Here is a 22,380-nt window from a genome sequence, read left to right as displayed (position 1 = left end):
GCAGCAGGCCCGAGAGGCCCTGCAGCCCCTGGGAGGACCCCCACTAGAGCAGGGAAAGCACGAGGAGGGAGGAGGGAGAGGAACTGCTAGGGGCTGACCACAAGCCCCACTCCCCACCCACCCTGTGCCTCTTGGAGAGGGGAGGGGTAAGGCAAAGGAGTCAGGCACGGAGTGAAGTTGACCCTGGGAAGAAGGGTCAGGTTGGGGAAAGGTGTTTAGTTTTTGTCTTTGCTCCCTCACCACACACCTCTAGTTTCAGTGGGCAATAAATTGTTTTGCCCACGATGGTAACTGTGGGTGATATTCCCATCTTTATCTCAATCCACAAGCTTTTTCATCTTGCTCCTTCCCCCTCCTTCCATTAACGAAGAGTGGATGGGTGGAGGTCTGACAACCAACCAAGGTCAACCCACCACAGTAAGACATCCAAGAAGAAGAAAAAACACAATATAAAAAATAAAGGGAGGTTTCAAATTGATGTGGTAAAAAGTCTTAACAATGAAGGACATAGAGAAGAGTTGAAAAGTAAGAATTTCTTCTGACTAAAGCTATACAGTGCTACACGTCAAGTCCTCTGTTCTTTAATTATACCTACTTGATAAACTGAGCTGGAATAGAGGTTTCATTTCAATCTAAGCTCAGTTATCAACCCCCTCAAATGTCTTGTCAAAAGACTGATACCATCTTTTCAAGCAAACGGCTCCCTACACCTTCCACTACCCATCCCATCATCCTGCACAAAGCATTGAAGGCGATGCTCCTGCCATCACACCAGCCCCACCTATTTCACATGGCACCAACCCAATAGTGTCCCTGTGATGTACACTTACCAGCAATTTCTCATCCATTCTGATCGATCATACACCTAGACATGTATTTTATTTATGCAGTAATTTGATTTTCTACCATTTCTTATTTCTCTCCCTTTCACTAGCTGCTGTCTTTATCTCCCGTGTCTTACATTGCCCTAGGTCAGGTTGCCAAAGAAAGTGAAAATTCCTAAGTGCAAGAAAGTTAAAATCCTATTTTGCACCCCTTTAAAAAAACCCTCGGTTTGTTTCATAGGCATCGATTTGTTATTACAAAAGACCACAAAAAAGGCCCTGTCAAGATACTATTCCAGCTATTAAAAAGCAGAGGTTATTTATATGAAAAGAAAAAAAAAAGAAATCAACAAGTATTCCTTCTTCATCTCATAACCCACATATTAGATGAAAGGTAACACTTCGTTAGGTAGGGGAAAAAATCATGGTTTAATTACAATAATGTAGCATAAACACTTTAGTAGTCGATATCAGGATATTGTGATGTCTAAGCTAAACTTGACTTCTCCACAGATACTGTAAACAGACACCCTAAATTCCCTAAATGATCAGCATTAAGAAAAATTTATACAAAGGCAGTCAGTTGTTTAATATTTAAGATGACATGACATGGTGAGACAAACACGCACACATCAATAAGTACAGAGAAATGTTATGCTACATTTTGAACAGTTCAGAACTGAAAGTGCTTCACATCTACAGGATAAGAAATGGCTTCATCTCCTCATCCCTAAATGATGAGAGCAAAGAAATAACCCTTTAATAGGTTAAATAAACAGTGCCCCATTTATCCATGCTTATATAAAGTTTCCAACAATTCAGAAGGTCCATGGTGAAATTTACACTCTATGTACAGTATAACAAATTGTAAAAGAAAAAAGTTCAGATATTCCTTGGTTCCCAAAGGCCTGAATCTTGCTCTCTGCACTAGAGCTAAGGACATGAGCTACATATGTTTGATTTTTTTTCCTTTTTTTTTTTTTTTGTAAAAAAAATCATCCAAATCCACCTCAAGTAAAATCAGTCCCTAAGTCCCGGTCATATTTAACAACTGCTTGATCCCAGTGTTTAAGGCATGTTCATCAGATGTTGGTATAGGGGTACTGTCAGAAATTATTATAATCACAGGTGCTAAGTGTCAGCAGATTTACACAGCAATGCTACTCTTTACAATATAATGTAAAACAAAGCCATGTTATGATGGAAGTTGTTCCTGAGTTAAATTTTGCTAAATACTGCTAAGATTCATGTTTTTCTTTTATACTTCTTCCTCTGGAATGTCCTTTTATGTATGCTCAATTGACAGTTAAAATGCACTCTAAGAATAGCCTTAGTGTCAGGTGAAGTAGAAATGTTAGAGAAACTTTCATTATATTGGCATTCTCAATTCTAAATTTAGCCAATGTGCCATGAACTTGCACGGCTTAGTGTCACTTAGCTTTTAGCAAGAGCATTTTTCAAATATGAAGATTTACAGATGTCAGTCAACATTTTTGTGCAACCGCAAACAAAAGGAAAAGATGTTGGTATCAAGAATTGTCATAAACTTAAAAGTTCTGTGAGTGCATGTACCTGGATACTGTAGACTTTCTTAAGTTTTCTTACCCAGTCTGCTCCTTTAGAATTAAGGGAAGACATTTTTAAATCGTAAGAATACAAATTAAAACACCTACAAATACATTCAGCTTGTAAAAATCAGACAATTCATTGTCTATTCAGATTAAGTACCTATTCTCACAGAATTGCTTCTCAAGTCTGTAATGTAATCATTTATGTTCTTTCCTATTAAAAAAGCTATCCACATTTCTCAGCAAAGAACAGCTTTAAAAATATTCTTCATTAGATTCAAATGTGCACAACAATTCTTACCACCCTAATCATTCTTGCACCAACTAAAAGTGTATAGAAACATTTGCTTAGTTCCAAACATTATATTTAAAAAGAGTCAAAGGACACTAGAAAACCAAGAAGGGCAAAAGGCGTGACCTGGGTCTGTTGCTATACCTACACTTCTGACTGTCAAGTGAAGAAAAACCCCTCAGAAAATTGCACCACCTATAGCTTGATCCAAAGTTTGATGAAATCAAGGGACTCTTATAAATGAGCTTGAATGGGCTTAGTGTTTTAAGTGCTCCAACCGAAGCTCAGCATTTGCAGTAACATCGCATCTCCTATTTTAAATACAGGAAAGGATTGCAGCAATTGAACCTTTCAGACTAGGGAATAAAAGTTTTCATTCACGTTCATGATAACGTGCTTTCCAAATTTGCCAGCGATGCAAATTATGAATTACAGCATGACGAAAAAATTCATATTTCCAGATTTGTTTCCATTTAAATCCTAGTAGTACAGAAACCAGCAGTATGCTGAGAAGACAGGATGGGAAAGGAATGACTCTGCTTCCACAGTCTGGGAATTCCAAACAAAGTCTTACATAGTGGTATAAAAACAAAGCTCTGAATGAATTTGGCCTAGCCCATGCATCTTATGCAAAAAAAAAAAAAAGAAGTTAGCTAGAATTTAATTGTTGTGACCATAAAAAATAAATAGCAACAATTTATTCACAAAATTCTGGATTAGATTGATTTTTTTTTTTGTTTTAACAAACTGCATGATCCATTAAATTATCAGCCAGCTGTATGTTTAAGCACAACAATAGAAAATGTAGTACATAAACACCTAAAAATCACAGTCATAAAAAGCAGGCAAGTACATCAGTCTTCTTGTGGCCAAAGCACAACAGATTAGTCTGCCAAATAAGTGTACATGAATGTAAGTCGTGGGCATTAGTACTGTTAAAAATTGTTTCTACTGTCCAACAATTTTCTGTAGTTTAATACTGTTTTTAAACAATTGTAAACTGTTTTAAGATGTATGTGCAGACATAAATAACAGTAAAGGATTTAAATACACTGGTCAAGAGGAAAAACAACTTTCAAAATTTGCATGTGTGATGAGCGGGTAATTTGGAGCAAATCCGTAATTATCCACAAAGAACTCTGACCCTTCCTAGGTAAGACAGTACTGCCATCATTACTAACACTTGTGAGCATTGTAAGAACAAGAGAAAAAAATAACGTATCAGCCCTGATATACCAACCACATATGCATCCAAAATTACAGATATTTACAAGAAAAATATATATTTAATTAAAAAGCCACTGAAAAACATGGACTTTTAGTCAGGTGCTGCACCTTCTGCAAAATGAGGTAATTTAGATGCAAACAAATTAAGTTTAGTAGAGTTCAGGATCCAGAGTCTCCACACTTAAAGTACAGATTGCTTCAGTAAATGGCTTGGCTGTTTCTATATGTTCAGAGCAAGAAATCACTAGATCCAGTTAAATCCTGTTTTGTAGTGCTCTTGATGCAACACTGACTAATGTCAGAAGGCTTCCCAGCTCAGTTTTACAACTGGTCTTTCAATAGAAAGAAAAAAAAAAGAAAAAAATGGTTATAAATTGGTTTCATCCCAAGACGGATCGTTCATGTTCTTTAGTACTTTTCTAACAAGCTTCTCCAAGTCCTTGCGAGCTCTTTGTTCTTCTTCTAATGACTTCTTCATCTTTTTGTTATCCTGTTTAACAGAGACAAAACTATTAGTTTGGGTTTTTGATCATTTTGTTTTAAAAAGAGATCTTTTCTGACCAGGCAAATACTTTCAATTACAAATTCTGAAGGCTCTTCTCAGTATGCTGGTTATTAGCAGCTCAAAAGGATAGCCTTCTATTAAAATTTTACAAGTTACACAGTTAATTCACACAATAAAACAAACAAAAAAAAAAACACCAAATGGAGACTGAGCTATTTTGTATTTATACTTAGGGGTCCTTCTGAATGCTACTGCTAGTAACAGATGGCCAATAATATCGAATTCTTCTGCTCAAAGCTGCTCAATGAACAGTAGAGTATCTGTTGTTAATGGAGAAGGGAAACGGAGCAGAAAGAGTAGAGGAAGTATCCCTTTAAGAGCCTCCTGGGATTATAACTCCTTTCACAATCTTAGAAAAGCATCTGAAAACTTCATGCAAATTAACTTGCTTCGTCAGGAAAGCAAACAGTTTGAAAGGAGCATCCCGAAAACCATTGTGAAGTGTTTTGTAACTAAGCTTTACGCCAGACAACCTAAGAGGAGTCTGAATTGCAAGAAGCACCAGCGCTGTGTACTGAGTCAGATCTCAGTGTTTGACACCATCAAATAATATTGAAATACCACAAACAACAGGACTGTAAGGATGCCACTGACCAAACCACAGAAATGCTTACATTCCTTAATCCAGTAGAGGCCAAGGTGATGCTGGCAACAGTGGAGAAGCAACCAGCAGATGAGACCAGGCTCCCAAGACAAAGAGTCTAGGGGTGTTTAACTCAAAACAGGTCTGCAATCAGGTCCCACTGGACTCCTGTCAGCTGCCAACTTACCGAAATGTCTAGAAACAGAATGGGACTCCTCAACTCCATTCTCTCCTCAAGAGAAACTCAGAAATTTCCATCTTTTCTTGTAGGTACAGACAATTTCCTTTTCACTTATTTATTGCCAATTCAGGACTGTACTGTTAAAGTGCTGAACAACAGTGATGAATAACTGGTCATAGCTGCTACAGGACTTTGTGGCCAACTCTTACCAAAAGCCAGTCTGGGATTTACACCAGCTAGTGCCCCATGTGCTCCCAGACAGCTTTCATACATGTTTATGGTTATCTAGGACCCTGCCAGCTCAGAGACTATTTTTGCCACTTCTCCAGTCTGAAACAAAAAAGCAGCAGGCCAATAAATGCTTCTGAGATTCCTGATATACAAGAAAATGAAGTCAGGCTGTAAAAGGTCTTGGCTTTGGAAGATGCCAGATTATGAAGAGTGTATTTGGAGAGGCTCAAGGAAAGTGGGCTGTTGTCTGAACTTCACGAGAATGTGACATTTTGTTTAGAGACACAAAGAGATCTGCAGGGCCTCAGTGAGGCAGCACTTCTACCCTTTGTACAGAAGCAGCCATGCCACAGAAGAATTAGTGGGTTATTTCTGCCTGTATTAAGTGAATTGTGTTTCTAAAAAGACTGCCAAAATCACATCAAACCTAGGATATATACGTTTCAACATATGCTGAAAACAGCAAAAAAAAAATAACTATTTAATACATCAACTGTCCTATTTCAAGGGACAGGCATGACATCCTCAAAAATACTGCGCACAGTTATAGATGGGCAAAGAATTCAGATTCATGTTTACAGCCCCAAAACCGAAGTAATTTGAATACTAATGCATTTATTTTAACACAGGTGATTTTATGAGTCAGGTGACTTTGAGCAATAGGTCCGTTACGATTAGTTGGCAAATTCTCACACTGGACAATGAGGATAATACAACTATTTCACCTACACATCAAACAGTGAGTAGGTACTGCAGCACAAATATGGTTTAAATAGGCTCTGTCCTGTTAAGAAATGAAATTAAAACAACTCATTTGGATATTTAAAACACGCTTAAAACATCAGCTGGAACTACTATACCAGCAAGTCAGCGTGACTTACTCCAATTTCCAATGAGAAAAACAAGCACCCTAAGTTAGAGTTATCCTTCATTAAAAAGAACACACAGTAGGCAGTGAAAAGAACTCCATCTCCAGAAAGGAGACACTTTATGAACTGGTTTGCAGGAGGCGTTCAGGTTACTGGAAGACTGTAAATAAAGGCCTAAGTAAATCCAGACATTTATACTACTACAATCATCCAATCCAAGAATGCTATTTCAGAGTCTCCATACACTTACTTTGCTGGTGATGCACCAGAATTGAATTTAATTAATACTTTAAGTGTTTCACAACTTGTAACATCCCAAACCAAAACAGAGCTTAGTAAGTCCCCTCAGAGACAGGACTCTTCATACTCCTCTCACAGGTTGATGCTCCAACCTTTTGATAACAACCACAAAAGAAGGCATTTTTGTCAAACTGCCACGTTTTACTTTTAAAAGTGAATCTCAGACTTTCTAATCTAGTCCAAAATGCAAGTTAACTCCTGTCAAACTCAATCAGTTTACAAGCTGTATTTGGTTTTGGTTTTTTATAACATGCCATCTTTCCATTTTCCATGTTGCTCTAAAGTAGCAAATTACCAACCTGTCTTAGCTCCTGAACTTCATCCTTTAATGCATATACTGTGTCAACAAGGCTTCTAAAATGAAAAAAAAGATGATCTGTTACAACAGTTTTCAGGAAAACATCTAAATCTACTATTAAACAACTGTTCAATGAAAAGCATTAAAAAACAGTTAAGAGGTAATTTCAAATTTGCATTACAAATTATCTCTTATCTTGATTTACATTCATTAATCCTTCCTGGCAGCATGGAAGCAGCAAGGACGTGCTACCAGTTTCTGTGACAGGATACAGCTCTCAAACACGTAAGGACCTAAACTGGTTCCTATATCATGATTCTGTTACAGCAAGCAATTTTTCATTTCTGACATACATCTTAACAAAAGAAAATAGAATTACACTACACACAAACTAAAAAGACAACACCAATTTAATAGCGAAACCCTACAACAATTTAGTGCTATAGGGCTACTTCCAAGTGAAAACTATTTGCAGGTGAAGCATACCACTTCTTGGCACAGAAGAAAGAAACTGAGTACCATACACAGAAGCCAGGCAACAAGCATTTAAATGAAGGTCAACTGCACTTAAAAAGGACTGGCAGCACACTCCAGACAACTCCATCCCTTACTACTAATGTACCATACACACACTATTGCAAAAAGAGATGGAAGGAGGAATAAAAGTGCAAAGTTTACTGTCTTAATCCATCATTCATTAAATGTTCTCTTACTTCTCTTCTATAACAGTCTGACCATTACTTTTAGTTTCTTCTACAATAATTTTTTCTTCTTCTGGAAGCAGGACTTGAGGAGCTGATTCTTTGCGGGAACCTGTTGTAAAAATAAATTACAAAATAAGAAACTTGCGGACAGAGTCAGGGATATTTTAAAGGTTATTTCATTCATTGCATGATACACCTGCATGACCAAGGTACATCTCTTTCAATTTCAATTTCTCCCCTTCCCTCTATATACACAGATTACTGACTTGTTTTTTTGGTTTTTTTTTTTTTTTTTTTTTTACATTTGAATCCACAGCCTTATAACAAAAATAAGTATTGTCTGAGACTTCTATCCTGGTGACGATAACTTCTGTGTTATTGACGAAGATGCTACACAGTTCAATGAACAGTGCACAGGTCAACTATCAGTAAAATCTATACAAATCTACCGTAGCTGAGTCAGAGAAAGATAGATGCATTCAAGTAGTAGCAATTTAAGCCTCAAGGACAGATTCTGATCTCACACAATACAAATCCAAGACGTAATACCACCCTAAACCAATTATTCTATCAGTAAGGAGCAGAATAGCGATATAAAACAATACAGCAATGGAAGAAAAAAGTTAACAACCCTTTCCCCAGAACACCATAAACAACACAACTGTGTTGTGCACACTTTAAGGTAGTCTTCTAGTCCTATAATGAAATACATAGGTCATGTTTAAAATGTTAATAAAGCACTTAATGGTTTAACAACAAAGACTCAAAACATTCTAACATCTTCAGAACATTTTCTACAATTACAATCTTTAACATCAAGATAATTCACACAAATTCTAGTAGTGTAGCTCTAAAGAGAAAATCTGCTGTTCAGAGGTGTGCGTCCATTCATACATACGTAAAGCATGCATTCTAGAAATATTACTCAGGCTAAAACAAATTACAAGCATTTTTAAGAGGGCTGTAAATTGCTACCCAAGCATTTGTTCAGAATTCAAACAGCAGATAAGGCATTAAAATTCCTGTATATTTTAACCAAGATATGAGTATTAACAACCAAGGCATGTCTGCCTATTAATATGTTATAATGATTTTTCACTAGCAAGGAATGCCTTTATTCTAGCACAGTTTGAACAAGTTGATAGGTACTACAGGATTACATGTGTCAGGAGATAGCCCCTGCCGAACAGTTATTTGTGATAATAGTACTTCTCTTTTACTATTCATAACAAATATATAAGACATTTTTTATATATACATTATATATATAAATCTAAACACATAGAAAGTTAAGGAAATTGAGTTCATTGAAAAATCCTAACTTCCTTAACAGCTGCAGTCTTGAGTTCTGAACAACAAGCTTGTAGGGAACACAGTTTTGCAGTACTTGTTAAGCTCATTTAATTGGTTTTAGCAATGGCAAACATCCTTTAACAGATAAGTTTCCTTTAGGTAACAACAGCAAGGATCAAACATATCAGTACATGACAGTCACATTTTGTGGAATAGAGGTAACTGCGTATTTGAGAACAGAATCTCGTCCTTGAAAGCCTTGAGTTCTTCATCTTGCCAAGTGAAAAAATCCTTCCCAAAAAAAACCCCACACACCGTTTTGCTGGGAAGAAGCAACCTACAAAGCAAGCTCAGTAAATAGGGCTCATGGACGTTTCCTTGTTTGCACTATCAATCTTTAGTTGTAAAAAAAATGTTACCTTCTGTTTATTTCAATTAGTTGGTGACTGGTTTTATTTGCCCGAGATGTAACACAACATTGAGCTACATGGTATTTTAGGAAGTTAGTTGGTACCAGCTGCTACTATATCACTAAATTTCAGGTCTCTGTACCAATTTTGACCACTTTAGCCTAGTGTGTGCTGAGGGAGAGAGCAGTGCCACGTGTTTCTCACCCATGACGCCCTTCAACCAAAGCAATCAGAGCAACGTGTTACATTTATCTCTTTAGAGATGCATCCAACTGTCTGCCTGGTCAGAGTAACATGGGTCCTTGCCAAATGCAGAAATAGCATGGAGAAGACAGCTTTAAAAAAAAGTCTGTCCTAACTGTACAGTTATATACACACACCCATGTGAAACAGATGTCTCCACTAGCATATCCTGATGCGTGTGCAGCGTAGCACAGTAAACACTTAATACTACCGAGACACAGCATATACAGCTTCATAAAAACAACACGTTCACCAACATTATACACACAAGGAGACCACCACAGAGTACACATACACACTTACATGGTGTAAACTGAAGCGAACATCGACCTTTCTGTGCCACAGCTATCAACCACTGTGGAATTCAGGACATCGCAGGTCCTACCCTCACCTTCACTGCTCTGGCACAAATGGGAAGTCTCTTTTTTAAACCTCACAAGCAGTTGCTAACTATTAAAGATTTACATATCCTGCAACAAAGGAGGGTCCTGACATCAAATGAGTACACGCACAGTAATTTGATTACCTCTTTCTGTTTGTTTTGTTTAAAGATGCATTTTCTGGTAGATACACATCTAGAACTAACTTCAAGCAGTGTCACCTCATGACCAGCATTCAGCAATATTGCCTAAACTACACCCTTCGCCTCCCCCAGTTTCTCTGTGACTATACTCCGTGTGATCATCTCTGAGGTTTACAAGCTACAGCTTTAGGACGTGAAGAGGGGGCTGCATCACAGCGCTGTGGAGCCTGTGCGAAGAGCTAAACTAAACTGACAGTTCAAGAAGTTGTTGCAAGTCACTTAGTCAAAGGCCCCTCCTCAAGACGTATTCCACATTTTCACAAAAATAATGCAGAAGACTCGAGAGTTGCTTCAGGTTGCCGTATCTGCCCTTTGTCAATCTCAAATTTGCAACTTCTGTGCTGAATGGTATTAACTGTTTGACTTATAGTGAAACTGGGCAGTATCACTTCAAGTCAAAGAGGCAAAAAGAGAACGTTCAAGCTGACCTCCAAGAACTCTGCCCCTGAAACACCTCAAGACAAAACAACCAAAAAGTACTAGTTTAAAAATAATGAGGAAGGGGAAAGAATTTTTTTTAAAAAAAAAAAAAAAAAGAACAACCATCCCAAGCATTACAGCACAGGCTTGGTTTGGTTTTATTTCTTGAGGGAAGCTGTTGGGGGAGGGAAATAAGAAAGGATGTGGAACATAAAAATTGAGGAAGTTGCTGTAACTTTCCAAGGGGGAAATTCATAAATCCGGTGTCCTAGAAGACTTACATGCCCCCATTAGGAGTCTGTTGCATAGCAAAGACAAAGCCAAAACTCGAAACCACCATGGACATGGTTCAAAGTTTCTGTCAATTAGATACCATCAAATCAAGCAAAGGTATCTATTCCGTATTAACATCACAGACCTAGAGTGGAGAACAAAGAGCCTCAATGCTTTTTACAAATCCTAAACTGGAGGCTAAGTTTGTTGAACCTATACAAAAAAGCAAGTAACAGTAGAGCCCACCTGAGCTAGAGACCTGAGCAACACCCACTGGGTAACGTGGTACAAGGGGCCTACAGAGCAGGCCTGTCAGGAGCAGGCTGCTGCTTTTAGTTTTCAGTGTCTGATCCCCTTCTGTCCAGGAACCAATTAAGCCAACAATAAAATGGAGGTGGGCATCCACTTCACCTACTGCAAGCTGCTAACTTCAGGGCCTCATTTCAAACCTTGCTGTCCTCACAGTCAGACAAGAAATGGGCTCCTTCCTCCAGGTGGCCATTTTGAGGAAAAGGCTCAACCGAGGTACTTTCCATGACATTCTCTGAAAGTCTAACTTCTTCCTGCAACCATGAGGTTCCTAATTTAAGCTACTGAAATTAGACCCATAGTGATCTTTACTTAACTCAAGTAAAGTTAAACTTAACTTAACTTACTTAAGTTAAGTTAAACTTAACAAAAAAGTGTATGGCATAAATTCAGGCCATCAGCAATGTTTCTTCTGCACAAGAAGTAAGAACTAGAGTTTTCTTCACTATAAAGGCACAATAAACATAAAAAAGGAGAAAGAGTATTTGTAACTATGCAGCCCCTTTTCTACCAACTTTAATAGCTTCTTCACAAGCTAGGAAACTCTTCCAAATTACTTCCTGGAGTTTCAAAGGCAGAAGTCTGACTTGCCTCTTGAAGACAAGTATGTGCAACACAAATTGTTTTGTTTTGTTTTCTTTTAGATAACTTAGCCACTGTTGTACACAAAAGACATGTCATTTTCCTGTGGAAGCAAGTGATGAAAAAAACCAAACATTACTTGTTATCTAAAACACTCAGTTCTTCATTGTATTAGTTAGATTCAAGATGCTAAAGTGGATGAGCAGACCTTCCAAGTTAACCTTCTCTTTCTCAGTGACTCTTTGATGAAGTCCTAGTGTGAAGAATTGTAAACATGGTGCTCCCAAACTCTGGGTATGTTGAGATTGAAGTATTGAGGAAAAAAAAAAAAAAAAAAAAAAAAAAAAAAAAAAAAAAAAAAAAAAGAAATCCTTCATGCTATAGATCTGTCAAAGTCAAAAGGGAGCCCTTTAATAACTTGTGAAGATAACAAGAAAATAGAAACCAAACATCAGGCCAAACTTAAGCACACTGTATAAAATATACTTTTTTTTTTTTTGCAAACTCTTAGGAGTAGCAAAAAAAAAAAAAAAGGTTTGGCACGAAGCTTATTTATTTCTTTTTCACTAGTAGCAGTACACAAATAGGGAAGAACCCCACACGACTCAGATGACAGATCTAGGCAGTTTACAGCAAAACATTTTGATGATTAAAATGAAAATAGACTGAAACAAACATACAATTCTATGTGCAAACCTGAGTCACTTAATAACGGGATGAAGAGTTTGAAAGACAGATACATCATCTGAAGTGGCAGATCATCCCTCAAGATTTACTACATTTCACTAAGCAATAAAAAAAAGAAACCAGAGGGCTATAGGACAAAAATTAGAGTTGCTGAAGTCATAGCAAAAAGATATTATATTTAACAGAACTAGATTGTATTTTTGTTCCATTACAGATATCTTAGTATGTGCATTAGGTTATTATTTTAAATCACTCAAATATAAATATCTTAAGAAGGAACACAAGAAGACTTGCTTTAAAGAGAAAAATGTTGCAATATTAAATCATGAAAGTGTGTAAAGGTTTTAGAAATAAATATCAAATTTATAAACTCTGTGGTAACAGGACCTGCAGTAGTATGTTCTAAATTGTTCAAAAAATTCAAATTTTACTGAAAATACACCAATTCCAAAAAAAAAGTCAATTGGGGGGAGGAGGGGAGGAGGCAACAAAAACAAACATTTTAACTCTTCAGAAATTTTGCCACTTCACTCGTTTTTGCCATTTCTTTTAAAGATAAAGAGGATACATTATTTTAAAAATAAAGAGGATACTTTACAAGGAATTTCCTGCAGTTGTCAATTACATTAAAATAAAGATTATACACTTATGTCAAAAAAAAGCTTTTTCACTTCAGCATTTGATTCCTTTAAGGAGAGGGGAGGGAGAGAAAGGAGGCATGGGGAGAAATAGGGAGCAATATGTTAAGTTACAAGTTATGCTGTCCTTTCCCCCTGTGTAATAATTAAATATTAAAGTCACAGTCTAGCAAATGCAAAATTTATTTCAACTGTACATAACAGATGTCCTTTTTTATATAAAACAAAACACTTGATATATGCAACCACAAACAATATGCATACTGTACAGTACAATGCAACATTCAGATATACATCCATTTTGTATTTCCAAAAGGCAGTCACCTACTGAAGATGGCTTCTCCCATTCACAAATGAAGTGCACCATATATCATGTTTTCCTATGTTGTACGTCACTATATACACATTACTGTGTTTTGGCAGGATTATGCAAAACACCCAATTCATGTTGGTTGGCTTCAATTTATGGCAAATACTAATTTATGGGAACACTGTGTAAGCTGTGTGAGGAGGGGCTGACAATGGCTTGAACCTACCTTCTAACTCAGATTCTCCATCCTTCCAGTATATCAGTAACTGTACACATATATTTTACAGAATTGCATAAACAGAAGGTACTATTATTACCAGGACTCAAGTTCCACAAAAATAGAAACACTGAACCTTTGGACTGAATACCACCATTTCCACATTGCATTTTTTTAAGCATGGCATAGTAACACGCCTGATCGGTTCACTATAGCGAGTGGCCTGTAACACTGAGGACACTGAATGGTTTAAATGCGTAATAATGTTAATATGAAAGAGCATAATTATGATCCAAGTTAATGACTCAAATGCTACAATAATTAATGGTGGTAAACTGTCAAAGCTTTGGTGCATAGAAAGTCAATAAAATCTTCGGATCTTGACAACAAAACATTCTGTGTGATAAGGAAATTCAAGTGCAGCAACTGTATTTCAAACTCATATTTACACTGTAACATGAAACAGACATAAAAGAATTATCATTTATCCAATGCAGAAAACATTATTTAACTAGAACACCACAGCTCAACAGGAAAAAAAAAAATCCATACTTTCCATTTATGTAAAACAAAAACTCAAAGGAAAAGGGGAAGTGAAGTGGCTTACAGATGCACTGTGGAATGGTATGGAGCACACATACATTTCTCTAAGCAATATTCCTCCACTTCGGAAAAAGTTTGAAATATATACTAACTTAATGACCGGGAACTTGTATGATTTCCAGTAAGATATACCCCTGAAAATTCTCTTCAGTAAGCGTTGCTGCTTTTGTTAGTCAATTTTTTTTAATACAAACAACAACAATAAAGGATAAAGCAAGTGACCAAACAATGCAAGATGAAATGCAAATCAAGCTGTTTTGAAATAGCTTCTCCATGCTGATCACCTTCTGGACTCATTCATATCTAACAATTACTAACTTTCTGATCACGTAACCCGCAGGAAGATATTAATTACCTGGAAACTTTCAAACAGGGTGATCAAGTTCCCAGGCAGCAGTTAATTGCATTATGATTACTCTGAATTTATTCCTAGGCTAATACCTGAACACTGGATAACACTTGGAAAAGGATAAAAGAATTGTATCCAGGGATCCTGGTGAAAATGAGATTTCTGTCCTTTGATCATATGCCTTTCCCTAATGCTAGTGAAGGTTTGGAAAACATTTTGTTTCAATCCCAACTGCATTATCCACAAGACAGAACACACACTTCACCCCAGTCATGCCCCAGATGCAGGTTCAAGACCACCAGCTGTGTATAAGGTGCCACAGTTCTCTGAAATGCCAACACAATTGTAAGTGAAGAGCTGTTGCTGAAAACAAACCTGCTCGTGAGAGAAGTTACAAGACGATAAAATCTGTAACAGACATGCTCCAAACAGTAAAAAAAAAAAAAAAAAAAAAAAAAAAAAAAAAAAAAAAAAAAAAGCAAGCATTCTATTTTTAAGAACTTCATACAAGCCAATTTGATTGCAGTTGTACCTAGAGTTTCAGATGTTGAACACTTGAGCTTTCATCTGGGGAACCATTTTCACCTCGTCTTTTCAAGAAGAATGGTCACTTGACAGCTGTGCATTTTAACAGGCAAGTAAACATCTAAACCCTGTTTGCTGCCACACTACTGCATACAGTAAAGTGACAATATGACCATAGGTAATATGACATTATCAAAACACTGCATGTAATGAGCATGGACTGCCGGGCTTTCATGGGAAGTGCCAGACTGGGGGCGAGGGAGAGCAGTGCGATCCTTTGTATAGACGTCTAAGCAATGAGGAAAAGACAGCAGTATAAAAACAGAAAAAAATATGGATTAGCAAACGCTTCTCCAAACAAACGGGCCAGATATGTGAATATCTGAATGATTTTTTTTACAGCTCTTGTACTGTTTATTTTTAAACCGTATTTTTCTTCCTCTACCAGCTTTGTGTTTTGTTAATATGTAGAAAATTCAACAACTAGCACTGAAGTATTTCCATATTGCTGGCACTCAGCTCACAAACCAGTATGGTTTCAGTACAAAATACAAAAACGTGCTGTATCCAAAAGGGAAAAAAAAAAAAAAAAAAAAGAAAAAGAAGAAAGGATCTGTTGCTACACTGACCAAGTCAAAAGAAAAGACCATTCAGAGCTACAAATTAGTATCTGTCACTTAAAAAACCCTCAAGAAATATCATCCTTGATAGGACATACACTTTTTAGAATGACTTATTCATTTGTGCATTGAATTGGCAATAGAGCCTTCCACCAGGTATAACTGAAGTTTCAGAAGCTCCCTCAGAAGTTGTTAAAATATCACATTAAAGAGACAAGGAACAGCAAGAAAACATCTAAGAAAAGCAGGCTGTGATACAACAAGCATTTGTTAAGAAAAAGCTCAGAAGTGCATTAGTTCTGGTGAGAGATATATGAGCAACAGCTCTTACGAGATGTAGACCCCATTCTGTAACTATGGGCTGTCCATATACTGTCATAGTCAGAGTCTTCTGAGAGGTCTGAAGGCTCCAAACGAGAAAGACTACTGCGACGACCCAAGGAGTCTAGACTTGATTGGTCATCATCAGCCAAGACGTGATTATGCATCAGGTCAGTGCCTTGCCATGCTAAGGATGTATAGGTGAAATGAAATGGTGGATGTGGATAGGCAGAGGTGGGATGAGGAGGAGAACGTAAGGAATAGCCACAACCAAACACATGAAATAAAAGCAAAAGGTGATGGGAAGAGAAGGAAAAGAGAAAATATTGTTAAAAAGGCACCAAAGCTTTTTTCTTTTTCTTTTTTTTTTTTTTAATTTGTTTGGCGTTTAGGTATAAATTAAGCTCATCGTAATAGTTTTTGAACTGTTACAATACAATTTTTGGCAAGTCTTTTTTTAAGCTTCTAAGCAGCCTCAGTTGAAAATTTTGAGAAACCAAGATCTCATTTAAGGGTAGATTTTTTGGAAGGTGGAGTTTGCCTCCAGACCACGACTGTCCCCATACTTGAAAAGAACCAATCTGATTCGGAACAGAGCAACAAACCCAGTAAACCAGCAGGGTCCAGTGCTGACTAGCAAAACAATAGCCGCTTCCCCATTACAAATACATACCTCCGTCCTTTCCCTCCCTTGCAATGACACAGCCATTTGTACAGCTGCTTGGTGAACCAGGTCAGGGAACAGATTCAGATGAAAACTAACCCTGCAAGTTTGTTTTTCAAGCAGTTAACTGATTTCCCCACCAGCTCACAGTACAGCCACAGAAGTGCTTGTGTCAACACTACAAAGAGGAAAATGCAGGGGAAAAAGCGAAGGTTCTCATGCAGAGCAGGGCTGCTGACTTTCTAAATCAGCAGCACCATCCTGTACCCACTCAAAGGGGCTGACAAACTAAAGCCTTTCTGTGCCTGTAACCATGATACTTGTTTAACCACGTGGAAGCTGGACTGATAGAAAATCAGGGCCAAGAGGCTAACAGCAACATAGACTGATCCATCCTGTCCCCTCACATACCTCTTCTTACAGATCTATCTCAAATGGTCTTCCCAGTTAAATACTTTAAGATGTTAATTACCTTTGTCTGCTACCATAGACAAGACTTTGTCCCCTGCCTTTGCTTTTTTTTGTGTATTGTGTGTTTTTTTAAGCCTGGCAATGTCTAAGGACTAAAAGCCATGCAAGTGGCCACATTATGAGCCACAAGCCGCATGACACTGCAAAATATTTAAGCCCATATTTAGAGCAGAAATGCAAAGTAAGCAGCAGAATATAGCAAAATTGTTCTTTTATTTCCATGTCTGACCAAATTAATTTCTACATCTTCCCCACCCCAGCAACTGAAAAAAGTCGCCCTGCTACCTCTCATGCCATTGCCTTCCAGTTTGCAGTGGTGCCATAGCTACGCTGAACAGACATTGCCAAAAGTAGCACCCCAGGGGCTTTGGATTAAGGTGCAGCTAGAAGAAATGCCACATCAGTGCTGTGAGGGCTGGGCAGAATGTTAACAGAGAAGTAAAAGTGAAGTAAAAGTAAAGAAGTGGCATATTTCATTGACAACAGGCAATTCTTTCTTTCTGTTCTCCTACACTGACTGCTGCTTCCACAGAAGCAATGCAGCATCATTTTTCCCCTCTTTACCAATTCTAATCTACAAAGGGATCTTCTGAAATCTGATGTCCTAGATGACAGCACTTTTCTTTCTAAACAAAAGAGCCATGTGCTTAATCAAAAAATCATTGTTTTTGCTGCAATTAGGAGCAAATAAAAGCTGCTGACTACTGATGTATGCAATGATACCTACTGCACTATGTATATTTCTTAAATATACATAGAAAAGAAAAAAATAGGCAAAAAAGCAAAAAAAAATCATATCCATTATGTGTCTGCACACACACAATACTGTGCAGGTGCAAATGTTTCCTCAACCATTTCTTGTCACATTATCCTTGGATATAACCAACAGATCACAGTCAATACATTTAACAGCAATCATCTCATTTAGTTTTGTTTGGAACAGCAGTATAGCTTCAGAATTTTGAACACATTCGTTTTCTTTTATCCAATTAAGCACACTACTGTAATGACTGTAGCACTAGAAAATAGGTCAATATTAATCAAAAATGATGTAATAGCAGCTAATTTACAAAACTGGCAGTTATCACCTTGGAGACCTACAGTTTGTCAAGAACAAGAAGTTGAAATTGAGGTTGTTGCTGTTACTTAAAAATTTTAAAAGTCTAACACGAGGTCGTATTCCAATTTTAAAGTACAGATGAATACACAATAGCTGTAATTTTTCAAGGTGATAACAGTAAGTGAATGTTATTAGGAAAATCCATTAACTATGTTTGCAAGTATATTTTGAGACTTCTCAATTTTCAGTATAAAGTGCTTTTGCTTGGAAGCAAAACAGGCACAGAGATATGGTAGCAGTACCAGCGTTTACTACTGCAAATTTAATCAATTTAGTGGACAAGGAGTCTATGATGCCCACTCTTCTAATTCCTGACAACAGCAAAACTGGCCAAGTTTTCCATTAAAGCCATGTTCCATTATACTGTGTTCCAAGGATGTCTGAATTAAATCCTTAATCAACAGTGCAAAAACTGTGCAATTTGGAACAAACCCAACAGCATTTCCTCCTTCCTTGTATAAGTGGGACACATGCTGGTGGACTCTCCTGCTTTGTGCAATGTTTTACTTACAACACAGAGGAACTCCACATGGCAACCTTGATTGGGATTAAATGAAGTAGAACCCCAGAGGCACGTTACAGATTTTCAGTAAGCTAGGTATTGATCTGAGAAACTGCAAATGGCTTTAAGCAACACACAGATCTGAGAACAGTTTCTCCTGAAATTATGAGATGGGATTAAAATTTGCAATTAATACTAAAAATAACTGGTGGCAATAAGATCTTCACAGGTCTATGTTACTTTTTTGTACCATATGTCTTTGTTGAACAGAACAAGAGAAAACTATATTCCTCTAAAAATTATCACTTATTCTCTATTCCTCCTACTTACCAGCTTCCTGAAATTTATCAAAAAACATACTGAGCAACTGTCGACAGATGCCTCAAAACCTCTCATTTATTGATGAAGGTTTTATGCAATTTTAAACCACGACAACTAGCCAATTTTTCTTTGTTTTAAATAAACACTTTTCAGAACTATGATCTCTAACCATGGACCTTGGCTCCCAATACTTAAACACACTCAGCACTGATATTAAGCCATAACCAGATTATTACTTCTTCCAGGTCCAGCTTGTAATTTGCGAAGTTCTGAGACCATTGACACTACACTTCTCTTCTTTGCAAACGATCTGATTTGTGGCTTAATTAGTCATTTCAGTATTTTCTAACTTACTTGAATTTAGTGTTTGACGTGTTTTGGCACTTGTGCAATATGCTTCAATGACTTTAAGAATTTGAGCATCTTCTTCTAAAGCAGCTGTACCTAGAATCAATGGGAAAAATGAAATTTTAAACATGGATATATGTTTGTTAATACAAACAGGCCTTTGTAAATCATGTTTGTTTAAAGCTAAATACTATATATTTCAGTTGGGACCGAAGTTTGGCCTAATTAACCTCCCAAATTTCTCTTAATCATTTCAGAAATCAAGCTTCAATGACCAAAACTAACAAGAACTTTAAAAAATGAAAATACTATTACAATATATTTAAAACAACAAAAGACAAAATACAAGTCAGAGAAATTACTCATACATTGAAGACATTTTCTGAGTATGTGAATTTGCACAGGACATCTCAAGGATTACAAACAAAACAGATGTTAAACTGAAAAATAGCGTACTGCAGTTATTCTTTCATAATATTATCAAAGAAATGAAGGAACCAAATATAATTCAAAGAAGAGAAATCTTGACAGCTTTTGCAAATGAATCAGATTTACCCTGAAAGGTAAACAGCATTCTACTGAGAATTAAACAAAAAAACACATTGGCACAATTTCAGCCCAGTGTGCAGTAACGTGTCACCACCATTCAACCGTACCTAAGAAAAGTGGAGTACATTCAACTTCCCAGACAGTAAGAAGTTAAGAGCATTATAAAAGAAAATAAATAAATCTAGCCAAACTTAACATTGCAAAATATATTTTTTTTTTCAATATACAGCAAACACACTTCTGAACAAATGTCAAAGAAGCACCATTAGTTTAGATAGAACCAGGATTTTTATGGGCAAGTCAAGATGAATTTTTGTTTTAAAACCACTTTTCCCGTCCCCCTCCTTCCCCCCAAAAAAACCTCCTAGTCTTGCAAGTTCTCTGCTGCATGAATCTGAACTGCCTTCAACATCAAGATAAAGCACTATCTGTGAGCCAGTGCATCCAGGTTTATTTTTTTGTGATTTATTACCACCACCACAAAGCTAACTGTCAAAAGATTTGGCAGGATTGACTGACAAGCTAACTGTTGAAGAAATCATCTTGACTAGGCATAGCTACCCCGCAATTTAAGAGACGCAGATATTCCCAAGTGCAGGTTATTTCTCTTTCAAGGCAGGAAAAATAATTTAATTTTGTTGTGGTTAGAATGCAGCCCTATATTATTACCATAGCAAAACGAGCATTTTCACTTCTGTAATCAGCACTGTAAGGGCACTCAGCTGAAACACCTTATTTAGTTTCATTTGCCTGTTATAAAGCTAATTTCACATAGCAGTTTTCAACACAGCCCACAAATCCTTGGGAATCTGGAGAAGCTCAAGCTTCTCCAAGCCCAAGAAGCCCAGCAGGCCAACTGCATCCTGGGCAGCAGGTGGAGGGAGGGGATTGTGCCCCTCTGCTCTGCCCTTGTGAGGCCCCACCTGGAGTGCTGCGTCCAGCTCTGGGGCCCCCAGCACAAGGATGTGGGGCTGTTGGAGCAAGTCCAGAGGAGGGCCACAAAGATGAACAGAGGCTGGAGCACCTCTGCTATGGAGAAAGGCTGAGAGAGCTGGGACTGTTCAGCCTGGAGAAGAGAAGGCTCTGGGGAGACCTCATTTCAAATACTTAAAAGATTTATTAAAAAAAAAAAAACAAACAAACAAAAAAAAAGGATGGATAAGGACACTTTACTCGTAACAACAGGACAAGGGAGAATGGCCTTAAACTAAAAGAGAGTAGATTTAGACTAGACATTAGGAAGAAATTCTTCACTCTAAGGGCAGCGAGGCCCTGGCACAGTTTGCTCAGAGAAGCTGTGGCTGCCCCATCCCTGGAGGTGTTCAAGGCCAGGCTGGAGGTGACCCTGGGCAGCTTGGTCTGGTGGGTGGCATCCCTGCCCATGGCAGGTGGTTGGAGTTAGATGATCTTTGAGGTCCCTCCCAACCCAAGCCATTCTATGATTCAATATTGTCTTCCAAGAGTACAGCTGGTAGTATTAGCAAAGTGAAATGAACTCCTAGGGCTACATCATAAGGGTTTCTAGCGAGGTAAAACTAAACTGGAAAATTAAGACTATTACTTTCAAAGTTGAGACTTTTTTTTGTCCTGTTTCTCACATTCAAATAATGAAACATAATTTACAATCTAATTTCTAATACTGGGGTGTTTATTAACGCCCTAGTGGTATTTCAGTTCTCTGCTCCTTAAAAATTGCACCACCACAGAAGTATAAACTGCATATTTAGAAGAGTCAAGGAAGTCAAAAACAATTTTGTTAGGTAAAAAGAGTCACTACCGTTTTTTCCCCAAAGTGAAAAAAGTGTCATCTTAAAGATAAAACTTCTATTGTGCAAGCAACTGATGGAAACAGTCTTCTCCAAATGTTAACTTGAATGGACTAGAAAAAGATGTCTTCTTTCATATTATAGAGAACCATAACTGCACTTCGCTACAACAGTTCATAAGAGACTGCTTAAATTTAAATGAGGATGCTTCTTATGTGGTCAGTTCACAATAAATCTTTTGAAGACATGATAGAGAATCAAGTTTTTAAATCATGTCAGCCAGATGACAGTCACAAGTATTTAAGAAGCCTCTTGTAGACCATAAAACTTTATCACCAAGAGAAACAAGATGCCCTGAAACTCATCATGTAAATAAGGGCCACGACTCCTTTATAAATACACCACCCAAAACAGTGTCCATGTCATGCTTGTTACTATTTCAGCTCTCACTGGTGTTTTTAAGTCTCAGTAACTTTTGTTTCTATATTCCAGATATCCTTCTAAACTATTCTGAATAGAAGCTACTACACATACTTGCTACTTAATGACCACACACGATGCATACAGAATACAATGAGATATACCTAAGAATACCATGCAGTGTGTATTAAGGA

General features: G+C 37.3%; 1 protein-coding gene across 4 annotated transcripts in view; it reads right to left on the bottom strand.

Annotated features, from left to right (window-relative positions):
• Positions 1 to 1,234: 1,234 nt before the first annotated feature.
• ARHGEF7 (Rho guanine nucleotide exchange factor 7) overlaps positions 1,235 to 22,380 on the bottom strand; it is a 109,432-nt gene continuing 88,286 nt past the window's right edge. For 3 of the 4 annotated variants that reach the window (XM_032207817.1, XM_032207820.1, XM_032207821.1), the window contains 5 exons: positions 19,458 to 19,547; positions 16,036 to 16,212; positions 7,652 to 7,751; positions 6,940 to 6,994; positions 1,235 to 4,401 (listed from right to left, as the gene is read on the bottom strand). In XM_032207817.1, coding sequence (XP_032063708.1) covers positions 4,279 to 4,401; positions 6,940 to 6,994; positions 7,652 to 7,751; positions 16,036 to 16,212; positions 19,458 to 19,547 — 545 coding nt within the window. In that variant the 3' untranslated portion in view covers positions 1,235 to 4,278. The remainder of the gene's footprint in view (positions 4,402 to 6,939; positions 6,995 to 7,651; positions 7,752 to 16,035; positions 16,213 to 19,457; positions 19,548 to 22,380) is intronic. The other variant, XM_032207819.1, reaches the window with a different exon arrangement.

Source organism: Aythya fuligula, chromosome 1 (assembly GCF_009819795.1).
Source record: "Aythya fuligula isolate bAytFul2 chromosome 1, bAytFul2.pri, whole genome shotgun sequence".
Lineage (NCBI taxonomy): Eukaryota > Metazoa > Chordata > Aves > Anseriformes > Anatidae > Aythya > Aythya fuligula.
This window is presented reverse-complemented; position numbering and strand designations above follow the sequence as displayed.